This window comes from Elgaria multicarinata, chromosome 6 (genome assembly GCF_023053635.1).
Source record: "Elgaria multicarinata webbii isolate HBS135686 ecotype San Diego chromosome 6, rElgMul1.1.pri, whole genome shotgun sequence".
In the NCBI taxonomy this organism is placed as follows: domain Eukaryota; kingdom Metazoa; phylum Chordata; class Lepidosauria; order Squamata; family Anguidae; genus Elgaria; species Elgaria multicarinata.
Genome location: NC_086176.1, coordinates 64531400 through 64557032, shown reverse-complemented (window position 1 = coordinate 64557032; position 25633 = coordinate 64531400). Strand labels below are relative to the sequence as shown.

The 25633-nt window shown below is 39.2% G+C and overlaps 1 protein-coding gene across 1 annotated transcript in view; it reads left to right on the top strand.

Moving 5' to 3' along the window:
- The window catches only part of COMMD10 (COMM domain containing 10), a 57866-nt gene that overhangs the window by 4683 nt on the left and 27550 nt on the right, over positions 1-25633 (top strand). Inside the window, exon 5 of the mRNA XM_063129508.1 lies at positions 8996-9106. Within this exon, the coding sequence (XP_062985578.1) occupies positions 8996-9106 (111 nt within the window). The remainder of the gene's footprint in view (positions 1-8995; positions 9107-25633) is intronic.

Sequence of the window (25633 nt, the reverse complement as noted above, 5' to 3'; positions counted from 1 at the left end):
TTGCTTGCCATACAATTGGAATTGAGAAGCAGGATCTAAGGGAGGGAGCCAATGAGCATGGGGCTTGTTCTTGTAGCATGAACCAAACGATTGTATGTGTGTTATTACTGCGCCTCATCTTATTTTAATTGGTTGTCACTGTATTGATTGTTTATAGTTTTCGTTCATGTATAATTAAAAGTGTACACATGAGATGAATACATAAGTAAGGTGGGAGTGATCAGAATGTACTGAGTTGGAAATCCTGGGACTAAAAAAAAGAAAATCTGCTGTAGTTAAAAGTATAATTAAGATGATAAATGAGTTGTGCCTGGAAAGGTGTAAGCAAAACGAAAGCTGCTTTAATGACACTCTTTCCAGAGTTATGTGTTCTTATGTGCCGCATTGGGGTGGGGGATGGATTACTTGAGTAAATACTCTCAAAAGCCCACTTACGTAAGTAGCCATGAGGGGGAGCATTTCCTGGACCTTTATACTTGATCCTTAGCCTGGTAGGCGGATGAAAAGATGCACAGGGGACCTACAGAGGCAGCAGAGGCTTGGTTTGATGAGGTGGAAGAAGGCTTCTAAGGCAGTAGGAGGGGGCTGTTTCCAAAGGTAAAGGAGCAGCACCAGTTTTCACCCCCTGTCATTCAAGCACTGTGGAACAGTGTTGCTGTCTTCACATAACTTACAGAGGTTGCTTATATATAATCATTGTTTCCCAAGCCAGGAGGATGTGCATTCTCGCTGTTTAATGTGTGGGTGGCAGTGGTGGAGGCATTTATCGCCTTCAAGTGGCTGTTGCATCAGTAGTTAAAATAGATTAAAATCTCTGTCTGCCATAGAGGTTTTTTGAAAGCCATGCATTAGAAGCTGCCCTGAAATTAATTGGAAGAAATTCAAAGCATGAGTGTTCATACTAACAGCTTGATTAGAGGCGCTGCTAATGCCAGGAGCAACAGAACTATTAGAAGCCGCTTCTGATACATGCCAAGATCTAATGTAAAAATAGATACTAAATTCTATTTTCCGTCATGCTCAAGTCTAGTGATGACATCAGGAGGGACCAGTACGATCGGACTGATAGTTCACTATGAGGGAAATCAATGCAAGATTTATTACCGTGCCTTAACATCTGGTTGTTCTTTTTTCATTTCAGTAGTTTTACTACTGTGTCAGCAACTCTCTCTCTTTTTTAGGAGAGTATTTATTTGTTGCAAAAGATGGCCTTTCCTTCCTTTTAGTGGCAAGAGTTTACTTCTTCTTATTATTTATTATTATTATTATTATTATTATTTATTTATATAGCACCATCAATGTACATGGTGCTGTACAGATTACACAGTAAATAGCAAGACCCTGCCGCATAGGCTTACAATCTAATGAAGTTGTAGTAAACAATAAGGAGGGAAAGAGAATGCAAACAGGCACAGGGAAGTGTAAACAGGCACTGGGTAGGGTGAAGCTAAACAGTATAGAGTCAGAACAAACTCAATATTTAAAAGCTATAGGAAACAGAAAGGTTTTTAGATGAGTTTTGAAAGCTGTGATTGAGTTTGTAGTTCTCAAGTGTTCTGGAAGAGCGTTCCAGGCGTAAGGGGCAGCAGAAGAAAAAGGACGAAGCCGAGTAAGGGAAGTAGAGGTCCTTGGGCAGGCGAGAAGCATGGCATCAGAGGAGTGGAGAGCACGAGCGGGGCAATAGTGTGAGATGAGAGAGGAGAGGTAGGCTTCTAACCAGTCCATATGAGTAACATTGACACGTTGAACAAATAAGTACAAAAGTTAGGTGAATGTCAAGGAAGAAAAAACATGCTACTTTAAAATTTGAAGAACGGCAATAGAACATATGCTGGCACATATTCTATTGCTGTTCTTCAAATTTTGAAGGGGCATGATCTTGCCCACAGATTTTTCTTCCTCGACATTATTATGTGATGGGTTTTAAGGCTGCAATCCACAAACTCCTCTCTCTCCCCCCCCCCACTCCCCCGGTCCCAAAATCTCTATCTGTGCAGGCAGCCAGGCACAAAGGCATTCCTGGGGTGGCCTAATGGCTGTCCCTGATCTGAGTAGTTGCAATAGCTTGAAGCTGGGCCAATCCTCATTGGGTGAAGCTTGCTTTGATTGCTGAGATCAGTTGCTCCGGTTTTGGTGCTTAGCCGAGCCGCTGATTCTAGGAGTATTGCACTTCCCAAGTATGTCTGCCCTTGGGCTTAATGGATCTTGGCTGCTTCCTGCCTGATGCTGCAGAAGGACTATCATTTGGGTCATAACCCACCAGCTCCCTGTTCTTTTGGAAAGCATAAAAAACAAAGCATAACTAAATGCACTCCCCACCCCAAACCTTCAATACTAGTATTGTGTTACCTTATAAAATAATAGCAGACTTGTTTTCTGAGTGTGGATCTTTACATAGACAAAAATGCATCCTCCATACACAGGAACCCCAAAGTTTGCAAAAGTACAAAGGTAAATTAAGGGAAAAAACTCCAAGGAGTGGGGGCAAATTGCAAGGAGAGTCCAATGAAGACTGAGCATGTTCAGTGACTGCAGAATTCTGACTCACTGTTGAAAGGGAAAAATAGCATGGGCGGGTGGATTGGTGTATGTCAGAGGAGGGCATGGCTGGTTGGCTGGCACCCTGAAAGAGCACCCCACCATGTAGGTGTCCTGTGGTCTTCTCCACACTGAGCTGGTTTGCATGATTGTTGTGACCGCCACAACAAGCCATAGTGCTTGCGTGCGTCATCCTGAATATTCAAGCTTATTGTGTCATCGAAACCTGGGGTCTGTGAGTTGTGTGTGTAGGGTGGTGGTGGTTATGCAGCACACTGAGTTGTGCGAGGGTTGCATGTAGAATTCATGGTCTGTTATAGAGTTATGTGAAGGTTGTTTAATCCTCAGATAAGCCATGATTCATGACAAGCTGCAGCTTGAATATTCAGAATGGCCTCTCGCACACATTGCAACCCACCATGGCTTAAATAAGCCGTGATGGGCTGTTTGATCATGCAAACCACCTCTAGCTCTTTTGATGAAAATGTCTTTTCATGCTGAGCATACTAGTCTGTTAGCCTAGTGCCATAACAGAGACATTTAGCTCTCAGTTTAGTAAGAACTGGCAAGACAGAAGCCCTGTGGGTGAGTGGTTCCCGAGTCTGGGAGATAGGCTCATTGTGTGTTCTGGATGGGGTTGCACTCCCTCTGAAAGATCAGGTTCGTAGTCTGAGGGTACTCCTAGATCCATCATTGTCACTGGAGGCCCAAGTAGCCACGGCGGCTCGGAGTGCCTTTTGCCAGCTTTGGCTGGCTCGGCAGCTACTGCCTCTTTTGGGCAGGGATAGTTTGGCCACAGTGGTACGGGCGTTAGTAACCTCAAGACTGGATTACTGCAATGCGCTCTATGTGGCGCTGCCCCTAAGACTTCTCCGAAAGCTGGAGCTAGTGCAGAACGCAGCAGCTCGGCTGTTGTCAGGAGCTACCTCTTTTCAGCACACTACTCCTTTGCTGAGGGAATTGCACTGGCTACCTATTGGCTAACAGGTCAGGTTTAAGGTTTGCTTACTAGTGTACAAAGCCCTAAACAACTTGGGACTAGGATCCTTGAGAGCGCGCCTTCTTCCTTACCCTCCTGCCCGATCGCTGAGGTCGTTGGAGAGCATGCTCCTAGTAGTTCCACATGGACCTGTGGCCTGATTGGAATCCACCAGGAGAAGAGTCTTTAGTATAGTGGCCCCTTCTCTGTGGAACTCTTTGCTCCTGGAGGTCAGGCAGGCACCAACACTGGGCTGCTTCTGGAGCCTCCTGAAAACAACTCTGTTTCAAGAAGCCTTCCTCAACTGACCAGCCACTGTTTTTCTGGTGCCTTTGTTTTTAAATTAAACAATTTTAATTTGCTTTTTAAATCTTCTTCCTTTTACTGTTTATAACTATGTTCATCGCTCTGTAATCAGTGTTAGATAATTGAGAGGTATTGTAAATAAATAAACAAACTGGGATAATCATTCTCTAATGGGTATTTTAGATTATAAAGAAGTTAAAAGCCTCCAGTAGAAGACTGATCTCTTTTGGGAGAAGTCTTTTTGCTGAGAATGAGGAACATTTATTGGACAGCAGATGGTTTGTAGCTTCCCATATTGATTCTAGCAATGTGCTCTTTCAGGAGCTTAGAGCCCCTGTCAGTAAAAAGATCCTCGTGCTCTAATGTTTAATGATGCATCTCCTCCTCTTTTCAGCTTGATTCCCAGTGCTAAAATGATGTTGGTCTTTGTCCCTTTTGTCATCAGTATCGCAAGTGTAGGCAACCTGCTGCCCTTCAGATGTTTTGGACCACAGTTCGCAAAAACCCCAGCCAGCAAGGCCAGTGATCAGGGATTAGGGCTGTTGCAGTCCAAAATATCTGGAGAACACCAGGTTGCTTTCCCTTACAACAGAGGCAGTTCATTTTTAAATGCATGATGTAACTTGCCACTCCTTTACATTTCCTCTCCCCCACACTATCTCGGATTCCACACCCACCCATCCTCCTGGGAACAGGGATCCTTCATGCTCAAATTACTTAGCATAAATTTCACATCTGTAATTGTGACTTTCCTGTGATGAAAGCAAGCATCACCAGCAGCTTCCCTCACTTCCTGGGACAAATAGCAACTTGTCGCAAGGGGCTTTGATGCTGGGGGCTTGGGAAGCTTAATAACCCCTTCCAAGTGCAAGAATCCTAATCCTGAGGTCTCTTCTCCCCTGGACCCCCAGTTACTATTTTAAAACAAAGCCCCAGAAAGCCCGATACATAAAGTATATCTCTTTCATATGTCATCTACTTTGGCCCAAAGCCAATGCTGTACTCTGTTGGTTTGTTCTGGGAAGGGACAGGTGGGGTGGGGGATTTTGTAAACTGGGTTGCAGTTTCTATTTCAAGCACAGGCCTGGCTTGGCCAAGGGGTCTGATTGGAGAGTGTTTGCTCACGGGGGTGTGGGTGTCCTCACGCAAACCAAGATTGTCCATGAAATATTTCAAGAGCTCTGCAATTTCCAGAGTGCATAGAGAGCTAGTGCTGCTTTGCTTCTGGCATGGCAAGCCCCCCCCCCCCCCCCATTGAATTGGATTGGCCTGGGCAGCTGTCCAGATTGCTAGAGGGTTGAGCTGGCTCTGGCATGCTGCAGCACTTAAGGCATGAACTATGGCTTAAGAGAGATTTCAGTAAGGTTTCTTTTTATGCAGGTTTTGCAAAATGTTACTAGATGATCTTGTTCTTCCTCTCACCATTTTGCTCTTCCTCTCATCTCTCTCTCCTATACTTTTCTAATTTCCATTAATAGGTAATTCACTGCATTAGCCATCCCATGATAATAACATTTGTATAGTGCTTTCAAGTGTTCGAAGTGCTTCACATCCATTTCCTGGTTGTAATCCTTATAACAGGGGTTGGCAATTTAATGCCCTCCAGATGCTTTGGACAACATCTCCAGTCAGCATAGCCAATGGGAAGGGATTATGGGAGGTGTAGTCCAAAACATTTGGAGCGCATCAGGTTCCCTACCCTTGACTTACAGCAACCCTATTAGATATATCAGCATTATAATATATCGTCATTATCATACCCATATTGCAGATGAAGGGACTGAGGCAGAGAGAGAACGGGCTGTCCAAGGGCATTTAGTAAGTTAATATAAGAGATGAGATTTGAGCTGGAGACTTCCTGATTCGTAGCTCAGTTTCTAAACCACCATGCTACACTGCTTGGTGGGCTTATTTATTTTCACAAATGGCAGTGTGTTCTTTCCGAAACAAAACAAAAATCTTGCATGTACTGCCGCAATGAAAATGATTAATAGGATAGGGTTTTGGAGAAAGGAGCGTGTTTTGGAGAAAGGAGCATTTGTCACCACTCCAATCAATTATTTTTATGACCTTGTATAAGCTTATTTAGAAGGCACAATCTTTTTCATCATCCCTCAAATACATTTTTAGGGTGATAGGTTCCTAAGCATCATTTATTAAGATCCAACAGAGTTGTGTTCTGCCCCCAGAGAAGTGTGCTGTTCCTTGATGAAAGGTTGCGCAAAAGTGGGACATAGGCCAATTTCTCTTGCTGGTGTTTGGTTTTCTTCCAAAGAATACTAGACCTTTGTCTAATTTAGGTAGGCACTTTCTCTTAAGCAAAAGTGCGTACTTAGATTAATTTGATGACATTCTGAGTGTGCATCTGTTGCTGCTTTGGAAACCTAAAACACATTGGTGGACCATGGGTAGAGAGTGGAGGGGAGAGATGACATAGACCTCTCAAGACTGAAGTCAGCTCATTTCACGATGTAGTTACCTCTATTAAGTAGTTACTGCTTCTGAAAACTATTTCAAACTGTTTAGTTATCCATATTAAGGGAGATAATACCTTAAAAAAGTCTTTAAATTTTTCTTGGAAAGCAATCTACTGCATATAACAATATATGTTTACTATCTTGCAAAAGCAAACTATATGAAATAACTTACTTGAAATACTTAATTCTCAGCATGACTTTAAGTAATCCACTTCTCTGTGTCTGTATTCCTTGTCCCATTTTATTGTGCCCATATATCATGTATTCTAAGCAGTCAGAATTGGATGGACTCTATTATATTCAATCTTCCTTTCAATAAAATAAATAGGTAAGCCACTCAGAAGCCCTAGGCAGCATATGGTGCATTAATCAAAGATTCTGAAAGCATAGCTATACTTCTAGAAATAGACAGAAAAACCCACTTGAATTGCATTGGAAAGTATGACCATTCACTCTATGAAAAGGTTACATGCTTTTTCCTTTGCTTGTTAGCCCCATTGATCTGCCTTATAGTTAGTGTGATTGTTATGATGCTTCTGTGGTTCTGATTACTTTAAAAGTATGAAATAAATCTAATTGCTTGTGATTTTGTTCTCAGTACAAATTTTGATGAAATCATGCCCCAAAGAAAGTGTAGCTGTGAGAGAAACTACATTTCTTAGACAGCAACATCTCCCAATTTCATGGAGTAATGGCACCACAACATTGCATGGGTTGGGCATGATAGAGAAAAGAGCTTGCATGGTGTGATTGGTCTTCCAAGATGGCTGTCTGCTGAGCTTGTGTGAACTGCTTATGCCAATGTAAAAGGATTTACTTAATTGTTTGGTGGGATGGAATGACTCCCTGCTGTGAAAGGGACCAGATTATATGGATGGGTATTTGTGCTTGGCTTGCATGATGAAATATGGAGATTGTAGGAAAGTGGTAGAGTATGTGCTTTATGTGCAAGGTCCCGGGTTCAGTCCCTGGTATTTCCAGGTAGGACTGGGAAAGACTCTGGAGTGCCAGTGCCAGTCAGTGTAGACAAGACTGAGCTAGATGGACCAGTGGTCTGACCTGATATAAGGCAGCTTCCTAGTTGTTGGTGATTATTTTATCTTATGCCTTCAAGGATGTCAGTGTCACCTCAGAGTACAGAACCCGCAGAAGTTTATTGCAGCATACACACTGAATGTCCCTTTGGTGATTGTGTCTGAAATGCAACAATTTTTGAGATCACTAAAAACATGATGGAAAAGTAATTATGGGATATTTTTGCCTGCATATAAACCTTTCTCACAACTAACCATTCCATCTGTTACTCTTTATTTACTTTGAAGACTACTCTACTCCTAAAATTGAGATGTCTAACACCAGTAGGACAGTAGAAGGCCTTATTTCCGATCCAGTAGATGCATTAAAGCTGCACTGGCAACCTTTCACTGAACAGTGTAACTCCGGCATCAAAATACATACTTCTTAATTCTACTTCAAATGTTCAAAAAAAATCATAGATTATTTTTTTCCTGCTCAAGGCTTTAAATATTCTGATGTACAGCATATAAATGGGTACACCATATGGTCCTCCTGTTTAGTTTTTTCCAGTGGAAGTCACACATCTAAACAAATGTCGTATATGAAAGAAAACATGTATAAATATCCTAGCTTTCAAATATTGCATAAAAATAGAATTGTGGAACAGCATGGCCATTAGGACCTGATTGCCACTGATTCAGAATCCTTTGTAGTACCCACCCATTCCTAAGAGATTAGTTCGCATAGGAAATACAGGTTGCAGCTATACAAATGATAGCGTGGAGAAGGGAAGGAGATACCTTGTACCACTGGTGCCGCTTTATCACACAATCAGCCTAATATCCCAATGAGGATCCAGAATTTTCAGCCCATACTCCCATGCCTGCTGTTCATGTTTTGATCATTTCTGCCTGTAGATTACACTGCTCTGTTCTAAACTTTACAATGCTAAATAGATGTAAAAATATGCATCAGCAAGTAAGACCCCTTTCCCCTCAATCCTGGTAGTTTCTGTATCTTATAAACATGGCAATGGCAACTGTACTTTTGTGATGCTCACTTCTCAAAATTTTTTGTAAGGAAAGCACTGTACATTCTTAGATTTAGTACATAATGAAAAGTTTGCAACTCTGCTTTTCAGTGCTTGCATTTTGATCCATTCAAGGAAGAACAGTTGGTGAATTTAATCTGTTGGTCCTGCAAAACCAAAAGTCGGCGTGCCATGCATTTATTTTTGTTGCTAGAATCTAGCAACACATTTAGGGAGCAAATCAGCTGATTTAAGGGGAGCATGTTTTTATAGTAACTTCTTTAGCATGGTCTGTTCTTTTGAGAATATGGCAATTAATACCTTTGGGAACTAGCAAAAATGTGTGCTTTGTGCCTTCTAGTCATAATAGCATAATTTGAATACAGTTGTAGTTCATCCTCATGTCTGAGGTAATTGTCCCAGAGTAAGTAATATCTGCTATTTAACATGTTTGCTGTAAAAGCAAGCAGGCCTGAGGATAAGGAAGGATAAATAAAGTCTGTGGAAACCCTGTTTCTTCCAGAGTCCCTTGTTGTCAAATGTTTGCTGACTCCCTTCCCCAAATAGTGTTGAAAACTAAAATATTGCTTTGCCTTATTGGCATTTCTGGCACTGCCTCTTATTTTGACACACATTTGTATTTCCTAGCTTGAGACAGTTGGATGGCAGCTTAACCTTCAGATGGCTCAGTCCACCCAAGCAAAACAAAAATCTCCTCAAGCCATATTAGAACTTGGAGTGAGCAACGAAGATTCAAAGGTAAGGCACCTTTTCCTAAGATCATTGCTGCAACGCTGCCGATGATGAGGCATGCGGCGTCTTTCGAGTATCAAAAATAAGAAACAAGCTTAAATGGACCGTGAAGTTTATTGCTACTGGGATAACTTTGTCCTACTAAATGAGATGGGTTTCATCAATATTGTATGTGTGCTCCACATGGCAAACACTTCTCCATTTTTCTAGTAAATTATTATATTGGGGCTTTTGCCGTCTCGTGGATTATCGCAGTGAAATGTGAACCAGAACCTTTTACATACAAAGTTTATTGGTATAATAATTTTAAAGACACCCTAAACCTGAAAAGCGTGTCTAACTCTAGCAGCAGTCCAAAATAATTCTTTATAACCAATTACTTGTACAATGGGGACTTTCTTAGCAGTTATTGCATTTTGCTGTTTCAGTTGCCATAGTGAACAAGGCAGCTGTGTCCCCCCCCCCCCCCGTTTCTATCCTTCTTTTCCTAGGGACTATGTAACGATTGTTTAAAATATTATGAAGAAAATTATATATAAAAAATTCCCCTATGCTACTTCGGCCGGATCTACACTACTGCTTTAAAGCGCTTTATAACAGTTTTATAGCGCGCTTTATAACTGTTATAAAGTGCTTTAAAGCAGTAGTGTAGATCCTGCCCAGAACTCTGATTGTTGAATGCCAGTTCATATAAGGAAGTGATGGCAGTGCTTCTGAAAAGTATTTGGAAAGTATTTGAGCACGTTCTTTGATGGATCTCCAAGGGATCTCCACAGTTGTAGGGAAGTCACCAAGAACTCTTCTCTATGTACCCCTGGCTATTTGAATATGACACACAGTTGGTGCAGTCAGAGAGTGCTTTGTCTTAATGGTACAAGCTAAACTACTGTTGATTTTAAAGGTAGCCATGGTGTACAAATATCTAAGACTTGCATACCTTGGACTGTACAGGGTTGGTGGCAACCACAGATTTTGACTTGGTACATACCTTCTTTGCAGATGAATTGCAGTCTTTATTTAGAAAACGATCAGTATACTTTTTTTTTGCAAATACGAATAACATGTGTACATTGCAACTTGAATCTTAATAAAACCATAACAAAACCAACTACAACAACATTGTACTATGAAAACCTTTCGTAAAAAATACATTCTTTCATGAAATAGATGCTTGCTTTGTTTTAATTGTTTCGTTCGAGGAGCATATAAAAACTTGATTTCAAGAATGATGAGATATTTTGGCTTTCCCCCTCTCTAATTCTGCTATGCAGATTTCCTCTTTTTGGGGGGGGAGGGTGCACGGCAATGGGATCATATTCTTTCTAGCCCAGGAAAGCATTGACAAGAAATAGGATCTTCCTGATAGTAGCCTGTGTTTGAATATTCAGTAGCCTGGATGTTTTGAATCGGCTCACCAGAGGGCAGTAGAGCTCTTCCAAGTGTCTGCATTTCTTTGACATGTTGAAGTTAGGAGTGTGGGAAACTGTGTTTACCTTTCTAATCTGCATACAAGGCTGCAGTAGGTAGGAATTCCTATCTACTAACATCAGTATAAATGAAGGTGATCACAGAAATAGTTTGTATTCAGGTGTTGTAATAGATGTCTGGGGGAAAAATAACATTTTAGTGTTGGAGATGAGTTTGTAACAGGGCGTGTTTATAATGGGAAACTTATTTCCCAAGTTTAAAGGAGCCCAGGAGACCGTTAACCCAGGGAGCTTTTTATTAAGTTGCATCCTTCTCTCATAAAGAGCCACAGAAGGGAACATGCTCACGACAGAGAACATTGTGAGCTTGTTTTGGCCAGCAATATTTCTGATTAAAGAAGAGAGGAACCATTGTTGAGCTGAAAAAGCAGTTTGTCCCTTTGGCAGTAGAAACCATTGTAAAGTAAACAGTAAGCAAAACTCTCCTTCTTTGGGTAGAACTGAGAGCTGATATGGGAAATTACTAATTTAATATGTTCAGGTCAGGGGCTGATTTGATTTAAAGCAAATTGATTTAAATCATGATTTAAATCGCTTCTCTGTAGGACTGCATTTTAATGATTTAAATCATATTTTAAAGCACTAGTGAGGAAAATTCTATTTAATCATCTTTTTTATGTTTTGTTTTGTTTATAGCCTTAATATATATTCAGAGATGTAGGTTTCATTAGAAGCTGGGTACAGACTAAGCACTTATTCTGAATTGTTTTCAGATTAATATTCATCAAAAAGTGGTCATTTTAGTACTAAAGCAGAATGACCTTGTGAAGTCATTCAGGAGATGAACCAGCTCCAACTGTTCAATTAATCCTCATATTTTTGTCATGATGTGCCAGAATCACCACCATGAAACAGGCTTTTAAACTGTACTCATAAGATTATTTATTCTTTTGGTTAATTTTCTTCTTCAACAAACAATAACATTAACAAAAGACGCACGTGAATTTTTGAATGTTTATCTATTTCAGTTTTTAAATAATTGTAAATTTATTTAACAAAATAAAATGTTGGCAATTTCAACCACAGCAGGTACAGAAACAAAATATAACCCAATGCGGTCTCTCTTCTGGCCTGGTGCTTCCCTTCTTCAGTGGAGGATACATGTGGCAGAAGTTTTGTCAGGAGTCAAGACTGCAAGAAAATGTTCTGTTCACTTTTGGTTTGACTTTCTATTTCCCTCCTCTGTACCTTGGATTTATATCCAGACTCCTCCCCCTTGTCCAGATCTACTCCATCTCCCCAAATTCTCTATTCATTGACCATCTCTATCTTTCCACAGGTAGAGAGGCAGGGAGGGAGGGAGAGAGAGGGTGTGTCATGTACTTCTGTACACCACCTGCAGTACAGAACAGGACCGATCAGATTATCTCCCTTCTCTATAAACTTCTGTTAACATATTTACAGACTATAATCAGAAGTTGTATAAGTAGTATTGATTATGATATCTTTGACCATAATGATACCTTTTTTACTGTTTTTTTAAAAAAGTTGAAAGCCAATTTAAATTTTAAAAATATTTTTTTCTTTTTCTTTTTTTTTTTTAGGAAAATCATTGATTTTTTTGATCCTGGTTCTAGTAACATTTGTATACAGTGTTCTATATACTGTTTGTATTTAGTGTTCCATGAATGAATTAGACATGTGCCATCTATGGAAGGAGAGGGAAGTGTGTGACTCCATAAAGTGTTTTTTACTTTTTGTAGATTAGAAGTGTTGATTTTTTTAAAAAATCAAGTACCCTTCCATTACTGTTCTCCTCCTGCTTCTCTCCCTTCCCACCTCATTCTCCCTCACTTAGAGGCGATCATTATCTCTTGTGGTGAGTTTCCCACCAACTTGCCATATGAGTTGGGGCCATTGTGCTGTGAATTTCCCTATCTCTACTGGTGGCCATTGTTGATATGCATTACAAGCAGGGAAACTCACTTTATGATGACCTGACTCATGTGGTGAGTTCTGCTTCACAGGAAACTCACTACAGGGAACCTGATTCCTCAGTAGAAATAATACCTAAATTGCCTTTTTTAAAGCCTGGAATGGTTGACAGTACAAACAATTATCCTGCCATTGCATGCTTAATTGTTATTGTCTGATCTATCTGGTTACTGGCAAAATAATTATAGGATTTTAAAAATATTTCTTGTTGGAAAATGAAAACCTTCTTACTGCTCTACAGATATGAAATAAAGTAGGTATAAAGAAATGAATGAATTGAATCATGCAGACTAATTGGTTAAGATGAATGTAATAGTGTGATGATATTTGTCCTGTCATGCCAAAACTCTTTTTTGACTTTTGGGGGGATATTTTGCATTATAGCTTATAGTGTTCTGACTGTGGGGAAAATATGGCTGTCTAAACTAGCAGTGATTGCAAACTGATGAATAGAGATTTTGGTAAATTCAGATCTAATCACTTCTGGTAGAAATAAACATTCTGAAACACACTCGATTTTGTTTGGAGTTACATTTAATCTGCCTATCCCCAGGATGCTACCATGAAATCACCTTGACAACAAAGGATAATTTATCTTACGGTAAATTGGATTAGACTCTGGTTGCAGAGAATGCTTTATTTGTGGGAAGAGTTTCAGACTGGAGACAAACTAGGGCATTTTGATGTAAATCTTTAGGAAGAGAACATTTTTGTTAATATTTTCAGAAATCCTATTATAGTTCATCGTTGTTTTAGATCTTCTTACTGTTTTGATTATTATTTTATTTAAATGTCTTGCTCATAATCACAGGGTACCTGTTACAGTGCAACCCTATGCGTGTTTACTTGGAAGTAAGTCCTACTGTTTTCTGTGGGACTTCTATCCAGTTAAGTATGCATAGGATTAATTTCTCCAGCTTTACAGGGAATGTGTTCATCCCCTGAAATAACACCAGTTTCAAGGAAATATTTATCTATTTTATTAAGAACAACATTTTAATATTTTGAAACAATATTCTATTTAAACCTGCCTGGTTAGGTAGCAAATATTTTTATTCTTACTGCCTATTAACAGAGTAAACAAAAACGGGTTTGGGAGGCGGCGAGTCCATGTTGGACAAACTGCAAAATAGAAAGCAGTGTCATGTCAAAACCTGGCAGGGTTGTGCTGGGGAAATGGGAAGGGTTTTGGATTGCTAGATTCAAAAATTGTTCAGAGTGGAAACACACATATCCTTTTTGGTGTTATTATGAGCAGGACACGTAAAAAGGAGGCTTCTGAGGGTGGGCTTCCCTGTCTGTGGGTGGTGAGGGAAATCCATACCATCTCATGGCCCCTGGGACACCTCCCAGGAATCATAGCATTTCAGCTTAACATACTTTATTGACGTATTCTATATACAGGAAGGAGATTTGTGGACTCAGTGGACCATAAGACTGGTCTGCTAAATGCTAGTTGTAGTCTCATGTGTTGCAACATAAAGGGACTTGAGAGCGTTGATGTTTTGAGCATCTTGCCTTTTCTACAGAGAGAGGGAGAGAGTATGAAATATATGGTCTATTCTCCTGAACCCTGGTGGATATGGTCTTACTTACTGCCCTTTCTGAACAATTTCCAAGTAAGACCGTGCTGTACCATTCAAGGCTGTGGTAGTCTTTAGTTAATTCCAATATCTTTAGATTCTGCATATTTGTGCATACTAAGATTTCCACATATTGAACAGTGAACATAAGTAAATTAAATCTCTATCTGTTGAATACTTGTACTCCTTCGTTCCTCAGCTGGTTTTAAACTCTTTTCAGATCTTGAAATATGAAAAGTAGCTGTGTGAATATGTGTGACCTTCTTAAAAACGTTTAAGTGGTAGAGAGCTATATTCTGTATTAGTCATGTTGCTTCCTAATAGGTATGCCTAATGAAACCTGCTGGAAGGTAAAATCCACCATGCTGTGCAACTTGATTCATTTCAGTGGAGCTTGTCCAAGCCTCCCACACAAATTCTTTCATCTGATTTGGACGTGGTACAGCAGCAGTTAGCGAGTAGAGCATTGCAATGTGGAACAAAAAACTGATTAAAGGAATTTATTTTCCAGAATTTTCTAGGAGATTGTTAATTTAAGCAAAATCAAATCATATTAAAATGTAAAGACAAATGTATATTAATAGATAATATATTAATATTAATGCATATGTAATATATTGATATACAATTATTTATATAATATATTAATATATAAAATTCATATTGAAATTATATTAAAATGAAAGACTTATTTTATGCTTTGTTTTTCTTACAAACTCTGTGCTAATTTTTTTCTTTTTAACAGCCTGATAAAAGTCTAGTCTTGAGTTCAATCAAGTTGTTTTTGAGTTGGAACATGGTGTGGATAGGTACTAAGATTAGATACTAATCACAGTTGATATATAAATGTGCCAATTAACTTCTTATAAACTTAAATTACTTTTTCCCCTTTCAAACTTGGAGTTCCTTTCCCCAGTCTGTTCTGATGAATTACTGAGAAATGTATAGGCTCTTTGCAAGGCTATCCACAGGATCTTGTCTCCTGAATACGTTTCAACTCGCCAACTTAACCATACTTGATGACAGCTTTCTTTTTGACCAAGACTTCACAGCAGGGGAAATAGTTCTATCCATCTCCTATATCTGTGCTCTCTGCCTGTTCTTAGCCGGAAATTTACTTTTCCTTTCAAGGAAGGTAGTCACATTGGTAGCCTCATCCATTGTGGGTTTCAGAGAATACACAGGTCTTTACATGGTGGGAACTTGTGTTTGTTTATTGATTACATTTCTATACTGCCCAATAGCCAAAGCTCTCTGGTTTATGTAACCAGCAGCATTGACTAAGTTTGATTACCAAAGATGGTTTTTGGTAATTTATAGAGCTTCAATTCGGTTTTTATAAAATGCAGAACTCTTATAGTAGTCTCTGTGTGTTCTTATTGGGTGAAATCCATTGTGTCCATCTTCCCACCAACAGAACAGATGTCCCCACTCTCCTGCAATCCTCTGTGCACCCCTGAAATCTGCTTCTGGGTGTTGGGCCCCCCTCCAGAACAGATCTTGGGAGTGCAGGGGCCTGCAGGGGAGAGGAAGAGAAGTCTCATTGCACAAATGGCAGTCTGTTTACATGATATTGGATGTTATTATTTTGGCCACACTTACAGAAATAGCCATTTTGTTCCATTCTTTAAATGTTATTGCAAACTCCAGATTGCTTCATTCTTTCAAGGAAGTAAAAGCCTTTCTCTTCTTCCCATTACCATTTAAAGTGTAGTACTTTAAAATGTATTTGTAATATATACAATTTTTAACTTGTATGGATTTCTCAACATAGTGCTGGGAGGTGTGTGTTGTTCTCCCTGGCATTGTGGTGTTTGTTTTTTTAAAATTCTGGATGGCAACCAGTAGTCGTGAGAGAGATGCAAGCACACCACGCTAGAGTATGATGGAATTGCTTCCCACAACATAGGACTATCCTGACCTAGTGCCACCTACTTCAGGCACCAAGCCAGGGTCACATCACACAGGGTAGACCATCTGCTATTTTTTCATGAGTGTAATGGTTACTGTTCCTCCAAGATCAAATAAGAAATATAATGATGTTTCCCTGTTCATGCTTATATCTGAAACTTGCATATGCAGTTTTATCAAGATATGCACTAGGAGAAAACACATGGGGTAGCTGAAAGAATCTGCTCTGAAGACTGGGCTCCAGACTGCATGATGCAAAGTGGCTGCATAATTGTGAAAGTTATTGGCAACTGAAGTGGGAGTTATAAATAAATAAATAAACACACACACACACACAGACAGAAGTGAATTAATCAGCCATAGATAATGAATTGGCAACCAAAAGCTTCGCAAATGCTGGAGCTATAGTTTGAAAGCTATAGTCAGAAACTGATTAACACGGATTATTGAGAAATCGCCGATTACATTTCACCTCCCTAAAATCTGTCTTGGTTGAGGTGCTGAAGAATACAGTTCATACTTTTGTACCTTACAAATACTGTGTGAATTAGACAGGGAGCAGGTGGCCGTCACTGCTCCTGCTCCCATTACAGTCATGCTTCAGGTAGGTGAAGGTAAAGGTCACCACCTCAATCAGCTACAAGGCCAGCAGTTTACATCGCTCTCATTGTGCAGTTTGCAGCAAACATGTTTGCCAGCAGCAGCTATTTTACAGCCAGCTTCATCATACTTGAAATTGTGTTAAATATTTCCCGCTGTTAAAGCCCATTGAGTGCCATTTTCTTTTCTTTTTTGCTGGAAAGGTTGAATATAAATTAAATAAACAATGAAGTTATGCCTATGAGCACAAACATAGAAGACCTAACATCAGGGCCTGATTCAGTTAACCCCCCCCCCCAAGGCTAACGATCATCTTGTCCGTGTGGGGAAGAAGCAGCAGCGAGGGAGACGGGAGCAGGCAGAGAACATCAAGGGCCTGCTTCAGATGGGAGCACCCCCCCCCCCAGGGCTAATGGTCATCTTGACCCTGTGGGGAAGAAGAAGGAGCTGTTGGTCTGCCCTCCATTGGGAAATGAGAGGGAGGAGCAGGGCCTTCTTATCAGTCCTGCTAAGCAGTCTCCTTAATTTCTTTTCCCCCTCTTCCCTCCCCATCCCCTTTTCCTCATGTGTCATATATATTTTTTAGAATGTAAGACTGAGGGCAGGGTCTGTCTTCTTTACTGATTTATTGTAAGCTGCTCTAGGAGTCTTTTTGACTGAGGTGTGGGATAAAAATACTCTAAATAAATAAATAAACAGTTCTTGCTCTAGAAAAAATGTTGCCAATATCTTGGATCTTTGCTTCTTTTCCATGGACAAAATGGGGCTTTCTTGCCTTCTCCTACCCTCTGTAGCACCTTGTATCATCTATTCTTGCTTGGAGGACCCTTGGGAATAGTGTGGTGTGTGGTGCAGGGGGCTCCCGATGGAGTGGGGAGTTGGCTGAAATTGCTCCTCTCCCTTACATGAATGAAGGCGCAACTCAGGTGCAAGTCAACATATCCTACTTTTCATCCTTGGGGAAATTTTTTTGTAAATGTATGTCTGTAGAAAATTACCACTAATAAAATATAATACAAAATATTCCTTTTCTAAAATGCCTTTCCTCTAGTCTAGTTGAAACAGATGCCAGGTGCCCCCACCCCCCGATAATCATCAGGCTATTCATTTGAAAAAAAAATTCTATGAGAATAAAATAATTGTAGGTGAGAAAAGCTTGAAGAACTATATCCTTTGTCTTGGCATGTTCTACAGTGTGGAAGTAATGGTAGTATTTGTAGTAGTTTATAGTATTTTATAGTGTATAGCTAGGTCTTGTAGTCTGTGGATTGCAGAATTTTCTGTGCAAGCTATTGCTACTGTTCAGTTCTGGTTTAGGCTACTGCTGCTGCTATCTTCTCCCTCATGTCCCTCTTCCCCCAGTATAAAATTCAAATGACAATATTACCAGAGGAGTACTAGCCCTTGTGTTCTGTATAGTTTTTTAATTATATGCTGCACCGGTATTGCGAAAACTCTAACCAGGACCAGCTTAGATAACTCCAGTCATTGGAAGCAAGAAATGTTGGAAGCATTGTTTGGCACTTCCCCTAGCCTTTCATTTTTGTTAAAAGAGGGGGCGGGGAAAGGAAAACCAAGGGAAAAGTAAGAGTGATAGAAATAGGGTGAAATGATAGAGAAAAAGTCTTGCTTAAATAATAAGGGTTTTCCTTCTGAAAGACAAAAAGCCACAAAAGGTGGAAATGCTAAGGGGAAAAAATTGGGGACATTTTTCTGGATATTATATATTGCATTTTCTCTTCAATGCTATGCAAAGTTTGCAGTGGCTGCATGACTGGAATTTCAGCCAAGGATGTGCCTTTGGCTGTCATGTGTAGCTCTGTTATATGTTTGAGCTATTAGGACAAGCCTAGCCACATATTTTTGAAAAAGGCATAGTATTTTATATTATAGCTGCTATAATTTCTGGAGTAGCTGATTAACAGCTGTTGGAATGCTTCCATAAATTGGTCTAGATGATCTATCATGGCCAACTTCATCATTGACATCTGTTGATGCATGAGTTGGAGTAAAGGACATCTCCCTACTCATGGTTGATTCTATGCTCAAGAGAGATAGCACAAATGTAGCTCCACAACTTCAGAAATGAAACTGGCATGACCTAAATGTCAAAGGGAGAAAATTTGAAAATAGCACTGTGTGTATCATTTTTATTATATCACATATTAATGTCAGCTCAGGTAAACTTACACTTCCAGTTTACTTCTGAATGTCAAAGTGAATTAAAAGGCATCGCTTGAGTCATTGGGTGAAACATAGGTACTTGGTTCTTTCTCTTGCTTATTTTAAGACTTTTCCACTCGTTGGCTAAGTTTAGATGTAACACTAAAAATGGTTTTGCATTCTAAGAACAAGCTGTCCTTCCTTTCCTCCAGCTATGAGGAGATCGGAAGTTTCCACTTCTGCTTTTGATTAATTGCAATTTAGTGGGTTGTCCAAAACCTTAACTGTGGTGTGGGAATGGTCAACCCTGCCAATCCAGAAGCAAGCACATTGTCCCCCAATATCACCAGTGAAGTTTTAGATTAATACCAAAATGCAGTGCAAGTAAAGAGTGATGTGTTTACTATGGTCACAACTCTGTTTTGGAAGTGGCTCTCATTCTTTTATTGCCAAAAATGTATCTTATACTGGTATCTGTTTACTTTGAAGCAAAACTGTCAACTTCAGTGGGACTTATTTATGGTTAAGTGGACATAGGATTGCATATTAAAGCTATAATCTATACTTACTTACCTGGGAGTAAGTTCCATTGAACTCAATGAGGTGTAGTTTCTTCTGAGTAGATATTTATAGGATTTCACTGTTAATCTTACGGTACTATAAAAACAATATATTCCCTAGGTTTTAAATACTCAGTGTGTGTTTATCAAAGCAATACACTGTTTTCATGAAACTTTTCTCCATAGATTCTCCCCACCCACCCCAAAATCGGGATCTGTCTCTGATGACTTACTGCAGCTCCATGTTTATCAGGATTTCCCAAAGTACAAAGGAGCTGCAAATGCACTTCACGTCAGACTTCAAATGATGTATGCCTCATTTTAAAGCTCCAGCTCTTAGTAATTCCACCTCAAAGCTTCAACAGTTTATGTTGTACTATGGCTCAAAATGATAAAATAAATGGTAAAACAACCCTGTAAGCAACTACTGGAGATCTCAGTTTCAAAGCTACATGTGAAGTTTTGAAGTTGTTAGGATGTATCCAATGTTAGTCCTACTTAGAGTAGACCCATTGAAATGAATGGGGCTTAAGTTAGCGTAACACTGGATACAGCTCCCAGATGCAGGAAATCAATGGAATAGCAGGTCTAATATTTAGCATTCAGAATACGCTATTCCTATGTAGTGAGAGCTGATGCCAGGCTGCAGTGTTGTATAAGCAGAGTGTTCAGGTCCTCACCATCACAACATTCTCTTTTGGCTTAGGGTACATGCACAGGGCATGCAAATCAAGTCTGCAATCTAGTACTGCTCCAATTACCTTAAAATGCTTCTACAAAACAGAGTAGAATAACTTCTTGGGGGATATGTCTAGTAATACAGAATAAGAGAAATGCCCTGAATAAATCTTCTGAATGTTTCACAGTACACTAGAATGTTAACACCGCAGTGATGATTCAGGCCAGCCATAATCTTTTGCATTTTTGTTCCCTAAAAGTAATAACATGTGAGCTCATGTTTGCCTGCAGGCTTTGGGACCCTCTTGGGCATCTGTCTTGCCCAGCAAAATCACGAATGAGAAGTCATTTCGGCAGAGATAATGATCTCATGAAATATCTGTGTTCAGGAAGAACTCATGGCTACATTGTGACCGCAATGCTTGGGAAGATTTGTAGACATAAAAATTGTCATGTAAATAAAGTAGAATTGTCTTCAATTGTATGTCCAGACAAGGCCTATGTGCTGCTAGAACAGTAAGCCATTGTAAGATTGTTATTCTTTTCAAGTAATTTTTCTCCATGGAACACTTCCTTGTCCATTCATGTCCCTGGGAACTCGTTGTTCTGCACTATTTAACCCAAATAAGGCCCTATTGTAAAAAGTTTAAATGATGACATAATGACCACCCAGGTAAGAAATCTGGAAAGGCTCTTGGTGAGATGAATTCCATCATGGGTCTTATTAAAATGTAAAGGGAAGTTTTAATTTTTTATCATAGTTCCTGATGTATAATTTAAACAGACTAAACTTTTTTCTAATTTAGGGAACAAAATTTACATTTATTTTTCTTATGCTAGAAATTGTTCTGGTTCCCCCCCCCCCCCGCCCTTATTTGCTGCATCAGAGTTTGATCTGAAGGGAATAACAAAGCGTCACTATCTTTTGTATTTTCTGCATGCAACAGGAAGCTAATGTAAGTTATGGGGTGTGTGTGTGGTCTGAAACAGGCCTTTACTGTGTATCTTTTAATAAATGTCTATTAGAATGGATAACACGATGGATAATCACTTTAAAAATATATTGTTTAAAAATAGAACTCTTATTGGACCACTACCTGACTTCTTAATCAAACTCCAAATTAGAAATTATGATTATAAACAGGCTTGATTATTGCTATTTTTAGAAATACATGTTCAGCATAGTGCCTTATCAGGATTTTAGCAGTCTACACATCTGTTAACACTAAAGTTGCATTGTAAACTGGCACTCATTATTGAACACCCATCATTTTAAGGTCACAGGCCATAATAAGCCTCCTGCTGTTGTCCCTCATCATAAACTTCAAATGTGCCCATTGTGCACATTTTAGAAGTTCCTTCATTTAATTAACTGAGACTGAAAGAATTCTAAAAGAAGTCCAAGACTACCAGTGGCTCTTTCACAGTTTTTATTTATTACAAGCAATAAAGTTTGTTTGTGTCTAGCACCCTTTCTAAACTTGATGCCCTCCAGATGTTTTGGAATTCAACTCCCATCAGCTCTAGCCAGCAGGACCAATGGTCAGGAATGCTGAGAGTTAAAGACATCTGAAGGATACCAAGTTGGGGAAGACTGGTGCATAGTTTAGTATTCACCCCACCCTTCACTCTTCTATACTGTGAAGTAAAGTTAAACACCAACAAACGACATTTTTAATTACAGCTATAATTGAAGCTATAATTCATTTTTTGCTTATAACAAATAGGACTGAAATATTTATAATAGGATGCTGGCATTTGTTTACATTTTTGCAAGCTAATTCCTAAATGTTGTAAAATGGATTTTTCCTTAAGAAGATGGAATGTTTATATTTCCACTGGTAGGTTTTGCATTTTGCAATTTTTAGTATCATTAATTATATTATTTAGACAAGGGGTGAGATGCTTTATAATTTGTTTGTACTCTCCCCCCCCCTCCCAATATGTATGGATTTGGATTTTATTTTACATGAAGCTAATGACAGAGGGAATATTCCCAGTGCTCCAGTATGTTCTGTCAATCCATCTGAAGTCTACTTAGGTCAGAGTTGAATGCCTATGCTACAGTATAATCCCTTGCCTCGTTTATATCTTTACATCTGAGTTGCAGCATCACCAGAAGGCTAGCAACAGGTTTTACTCTTTTCTTCAGCTATCTTCATTTCCTCACAAGTCAAAGGACCTATTAGCCTTTCTGCTTCTTTTCACATGCTGATCGCTAATTGTATTTGGCTGCCTCAAACCATGCACATGAGTTATTAGACATTTGTAGTATGAGAGCAAATTTATGTAATTCCTCTGCTTAATTATTAATTTGTAGACAATTGGAACATCGTTCCAAACTCCTGGTTTTGGGACTAAAATGTCCTTTTGTTGATGTGTTAGGTTTGATTTGGCATAGCCTTTACTTAATTAAAGTTTTCCTTTCTTCAGTGTGTGAAAATATTGGTGAAGAAGTTGCAGCTTGTATTCAAATCAAATACTCTTTGAATAAATGCATTGTTAAGGAGAGGAAAAACTGTGTAGTATTGTGAGTGATTTAAAGGAAAGGGAGCACCTAATTATGTTTCACAATTGGTGATTGCATGTGGCTGTACGTATATCATTCAGTTATTCACTAGCATTTAACTTCTAAGCTGTTTGTAATATCCTAGAATAAACATTCCATACCCATAGGCAAACCTGAGTAGTTTCCATGTTGCTTATTAAATCTTTCAGGTAAATTTAGCTATTTGCTACAGTACTAAACTTCAAAAGTAGCATTATATAGCTATTATCTGCCAAAAGGTCCAGTCTGCTGCCAGAGGAATAATATGAGTAGTTAGAGTTAGTTAGTAATTAATGTACTAATTGATATATAGGATATCAGGATCTGATTTATCCAAACTGGATTTCTTTAGATGCAACGTTCTGTGTTAGTTTGGGAAGATGGTGCTGTGATGAATGATCGTGAGCATTTTATCTGTGAGCTGGGTATAAATATAAGTTTGTCAAAGTTGTTTATTATAGTGCTGAAAGGAAAGGATTTTTTTTGTGTGAGCAGTTTATTTACTGCATTTATACTCTGCTTTTCTCCAAGGAGCTCAGGTGGCATATGGCTCTCCTCCCACCAAGTACTATCCACACAAAAGTCCTGTGTGATATGTTAGGGCAAGAGATAGTGACCAGTCCGAAGTGACCTAACCTTCATGGCTGAGTGGGAATTTGATCTTGGATATCTCCACTCCTAGGTGAGAGCAGCAGGAATGACATCAAACTCCAGTACAAAATAATACTTCAACATTACTTTTGCGTTGCCTGGGAACATTTGTGCGTACTTTTGTAACAACTATATGACTATTCTGCAATATAATAATATTTAGCGGTGTAAGGTTAGGCCTTGACTGCCAAGCAACTGCAAAATGAAGTGATTCCTGGATGCTGTTTTAGTATTATTATTTGGCATGGAAATCGTAGCTTGTTACATCTGTAACAGGGAATTCTGTTTTACTGTATATTAACTAACCAGGGTATTAAACAAGGATAAGGCCCAAAGGCACCCAGTGAGGTTCTTGATCATGTAAGGATTTGGATCTGATTTTCCATGGCCCAAGTCCAACAGCTTAATCTGCTGTACTCTGCCTGCCTTACCTTTGTGTTGCAACATGATGAATTGAGGGAATCAATAAAAGTAAAAATAAAGGGCAGTATCCAGTTGTGTTGTTCCGTGGTTGGCCCAGGCCCCTCCAGTGCCATGCACCTTCCAGAAATGAGTGTTATATCGCAACCACAAGTGGTAAGAGCCGTGGCTGGTGTGCAGAAGGACATAGTTGGGTCCAACCCAAAGATTCTAGGGGCACCTAAAAGACTTAACACATTTATTATGGCAAATGTTTTCATGGACTGGAATCCACTTCATCAGATGTATGGAATGTTATGCTAACTGACAAGTTTATATACACATGGTTGCAAAGAATTGTGAATAGTGAAGTCAGAGGGAAATGAAATGCAAAAAGTGCAGAGAGTGGTAAGTACCATAAGAACCCATTGTTTTCTTTGCAACAGACTATCATGACTACTCCTCTGGAAATAGTTAGAAAAGCAAAGAAATTGGTTAGAGTTGCAGTAAAACAAGATTTAAAATAAAATTCTAGGTATTTAAATTAAAAGCAAACGTGAAAATTGACTAGGCTTATGAGACTATTTCTAAATTTAGGAATACATGAGCTAGTGACCTGGTTTGCCTGGCCTGACCCCTATAACAGACTCTGGATTATGCAAGGGTTGTTTAACTCTCAAATAATCCCTGCCTGCTTAGTTCACAAGGAGGGTGCATATTCATAATGGCACACAGCACACATGGGTAAATTAACCTTTGATGGGCTGTCAGCAGGGCTGGCTCTACCATTAGGCAGAGTGAAGCAGTCTCCACAGGCAGTAAATGCTGAGCGGCAGCAGCAAAGTATTGGAGGAGAGACCAGTGTGCCATATAACTTACTCAGTGCCCCGTAAGTTATCCTGCTGCCTTCAGGTGCAATGAAGGATGCTATCCCATTATCAATGTTTAAGACAGGTTCATCTATCTGTCTTCTGATGAGATGGTAAGGGGTGCCCTTTTATTTTTTGCCTCAGGCAGCCTCCTGGCTGCCACATTATGTCCAGTGTAATGTAGTGGTTCGAGTGTGGAACTAGGAATATCAAGTCCAAATCATTGCTCAGCCATGAACCTCGAGTGATCATGGACCAGTCACTATTTGCAGCCTAATCTATTTCTCAAGGTTGTTGTAAGGGAGGGGGGGAGTGTGTGTGTTTGTGTGTGTGTGTGTGTGTGTGTGTGTATGGGAGGGGCATGTATGCTCCTTGAGCTCCAGCAAAGAAAATGGGATATAAATGAAATAAATAAGTTGTTTTCTATTAACTACTTGTATGACATTTTGAATAGCATCATGTATGTACTTCACAGCATGTTAGCATGTATTTCAGAGTTTGAATTTCTAATGCAAGAGACTTTGGTATTCACTTTAGCTTTTAATTTTTTATTTTTTTTTAAAGTTCTTTCAGAACTATCACATTAGCATCCCCCAAAACATGTAGGGATAACTAACTTTTTCCAAACAGGAACTTTGATGCTTGTATACTGTTCAGAATGAGACACTATGTCTGGGCAAAATTACTTATCAAACTGAAGATACTTTTTCACTCTAGTAATTTCAGCCAAACTAGGACATTCAATAAATGTCAGTAAGGCAGGAAAGTAAGTTAAATGTCACTGGAAAGAGGCACGTATGCATAAATTTGTGAGGCACTCTAAAAGCTTTTATAGGTAACATGACTAAAGATCTTTTTTTTATCGGTCTCTAGCGATAAATGAGTGAATGATTACATTAAATTATCAGAAAGTTTTTTTGGTTGCCTACTTGTTTATGTAAAATATCCAACAACGATAAGTAGTGGAGAAAGAGAGCTTCTATCTTCTTGAAGTGCTCTTGAAAAGGCAGTCGGATTAGAAAAAGTTTGGCAAGTAGATTATTATTATTGATATTGGTTTAATAAAAGCAACCTAATAGAGGTTACTGTTTTTGTTGTGATTGTATGAAGTCTTTTCATCTTCAAGCCATTATCTTAGAATTCATGCCA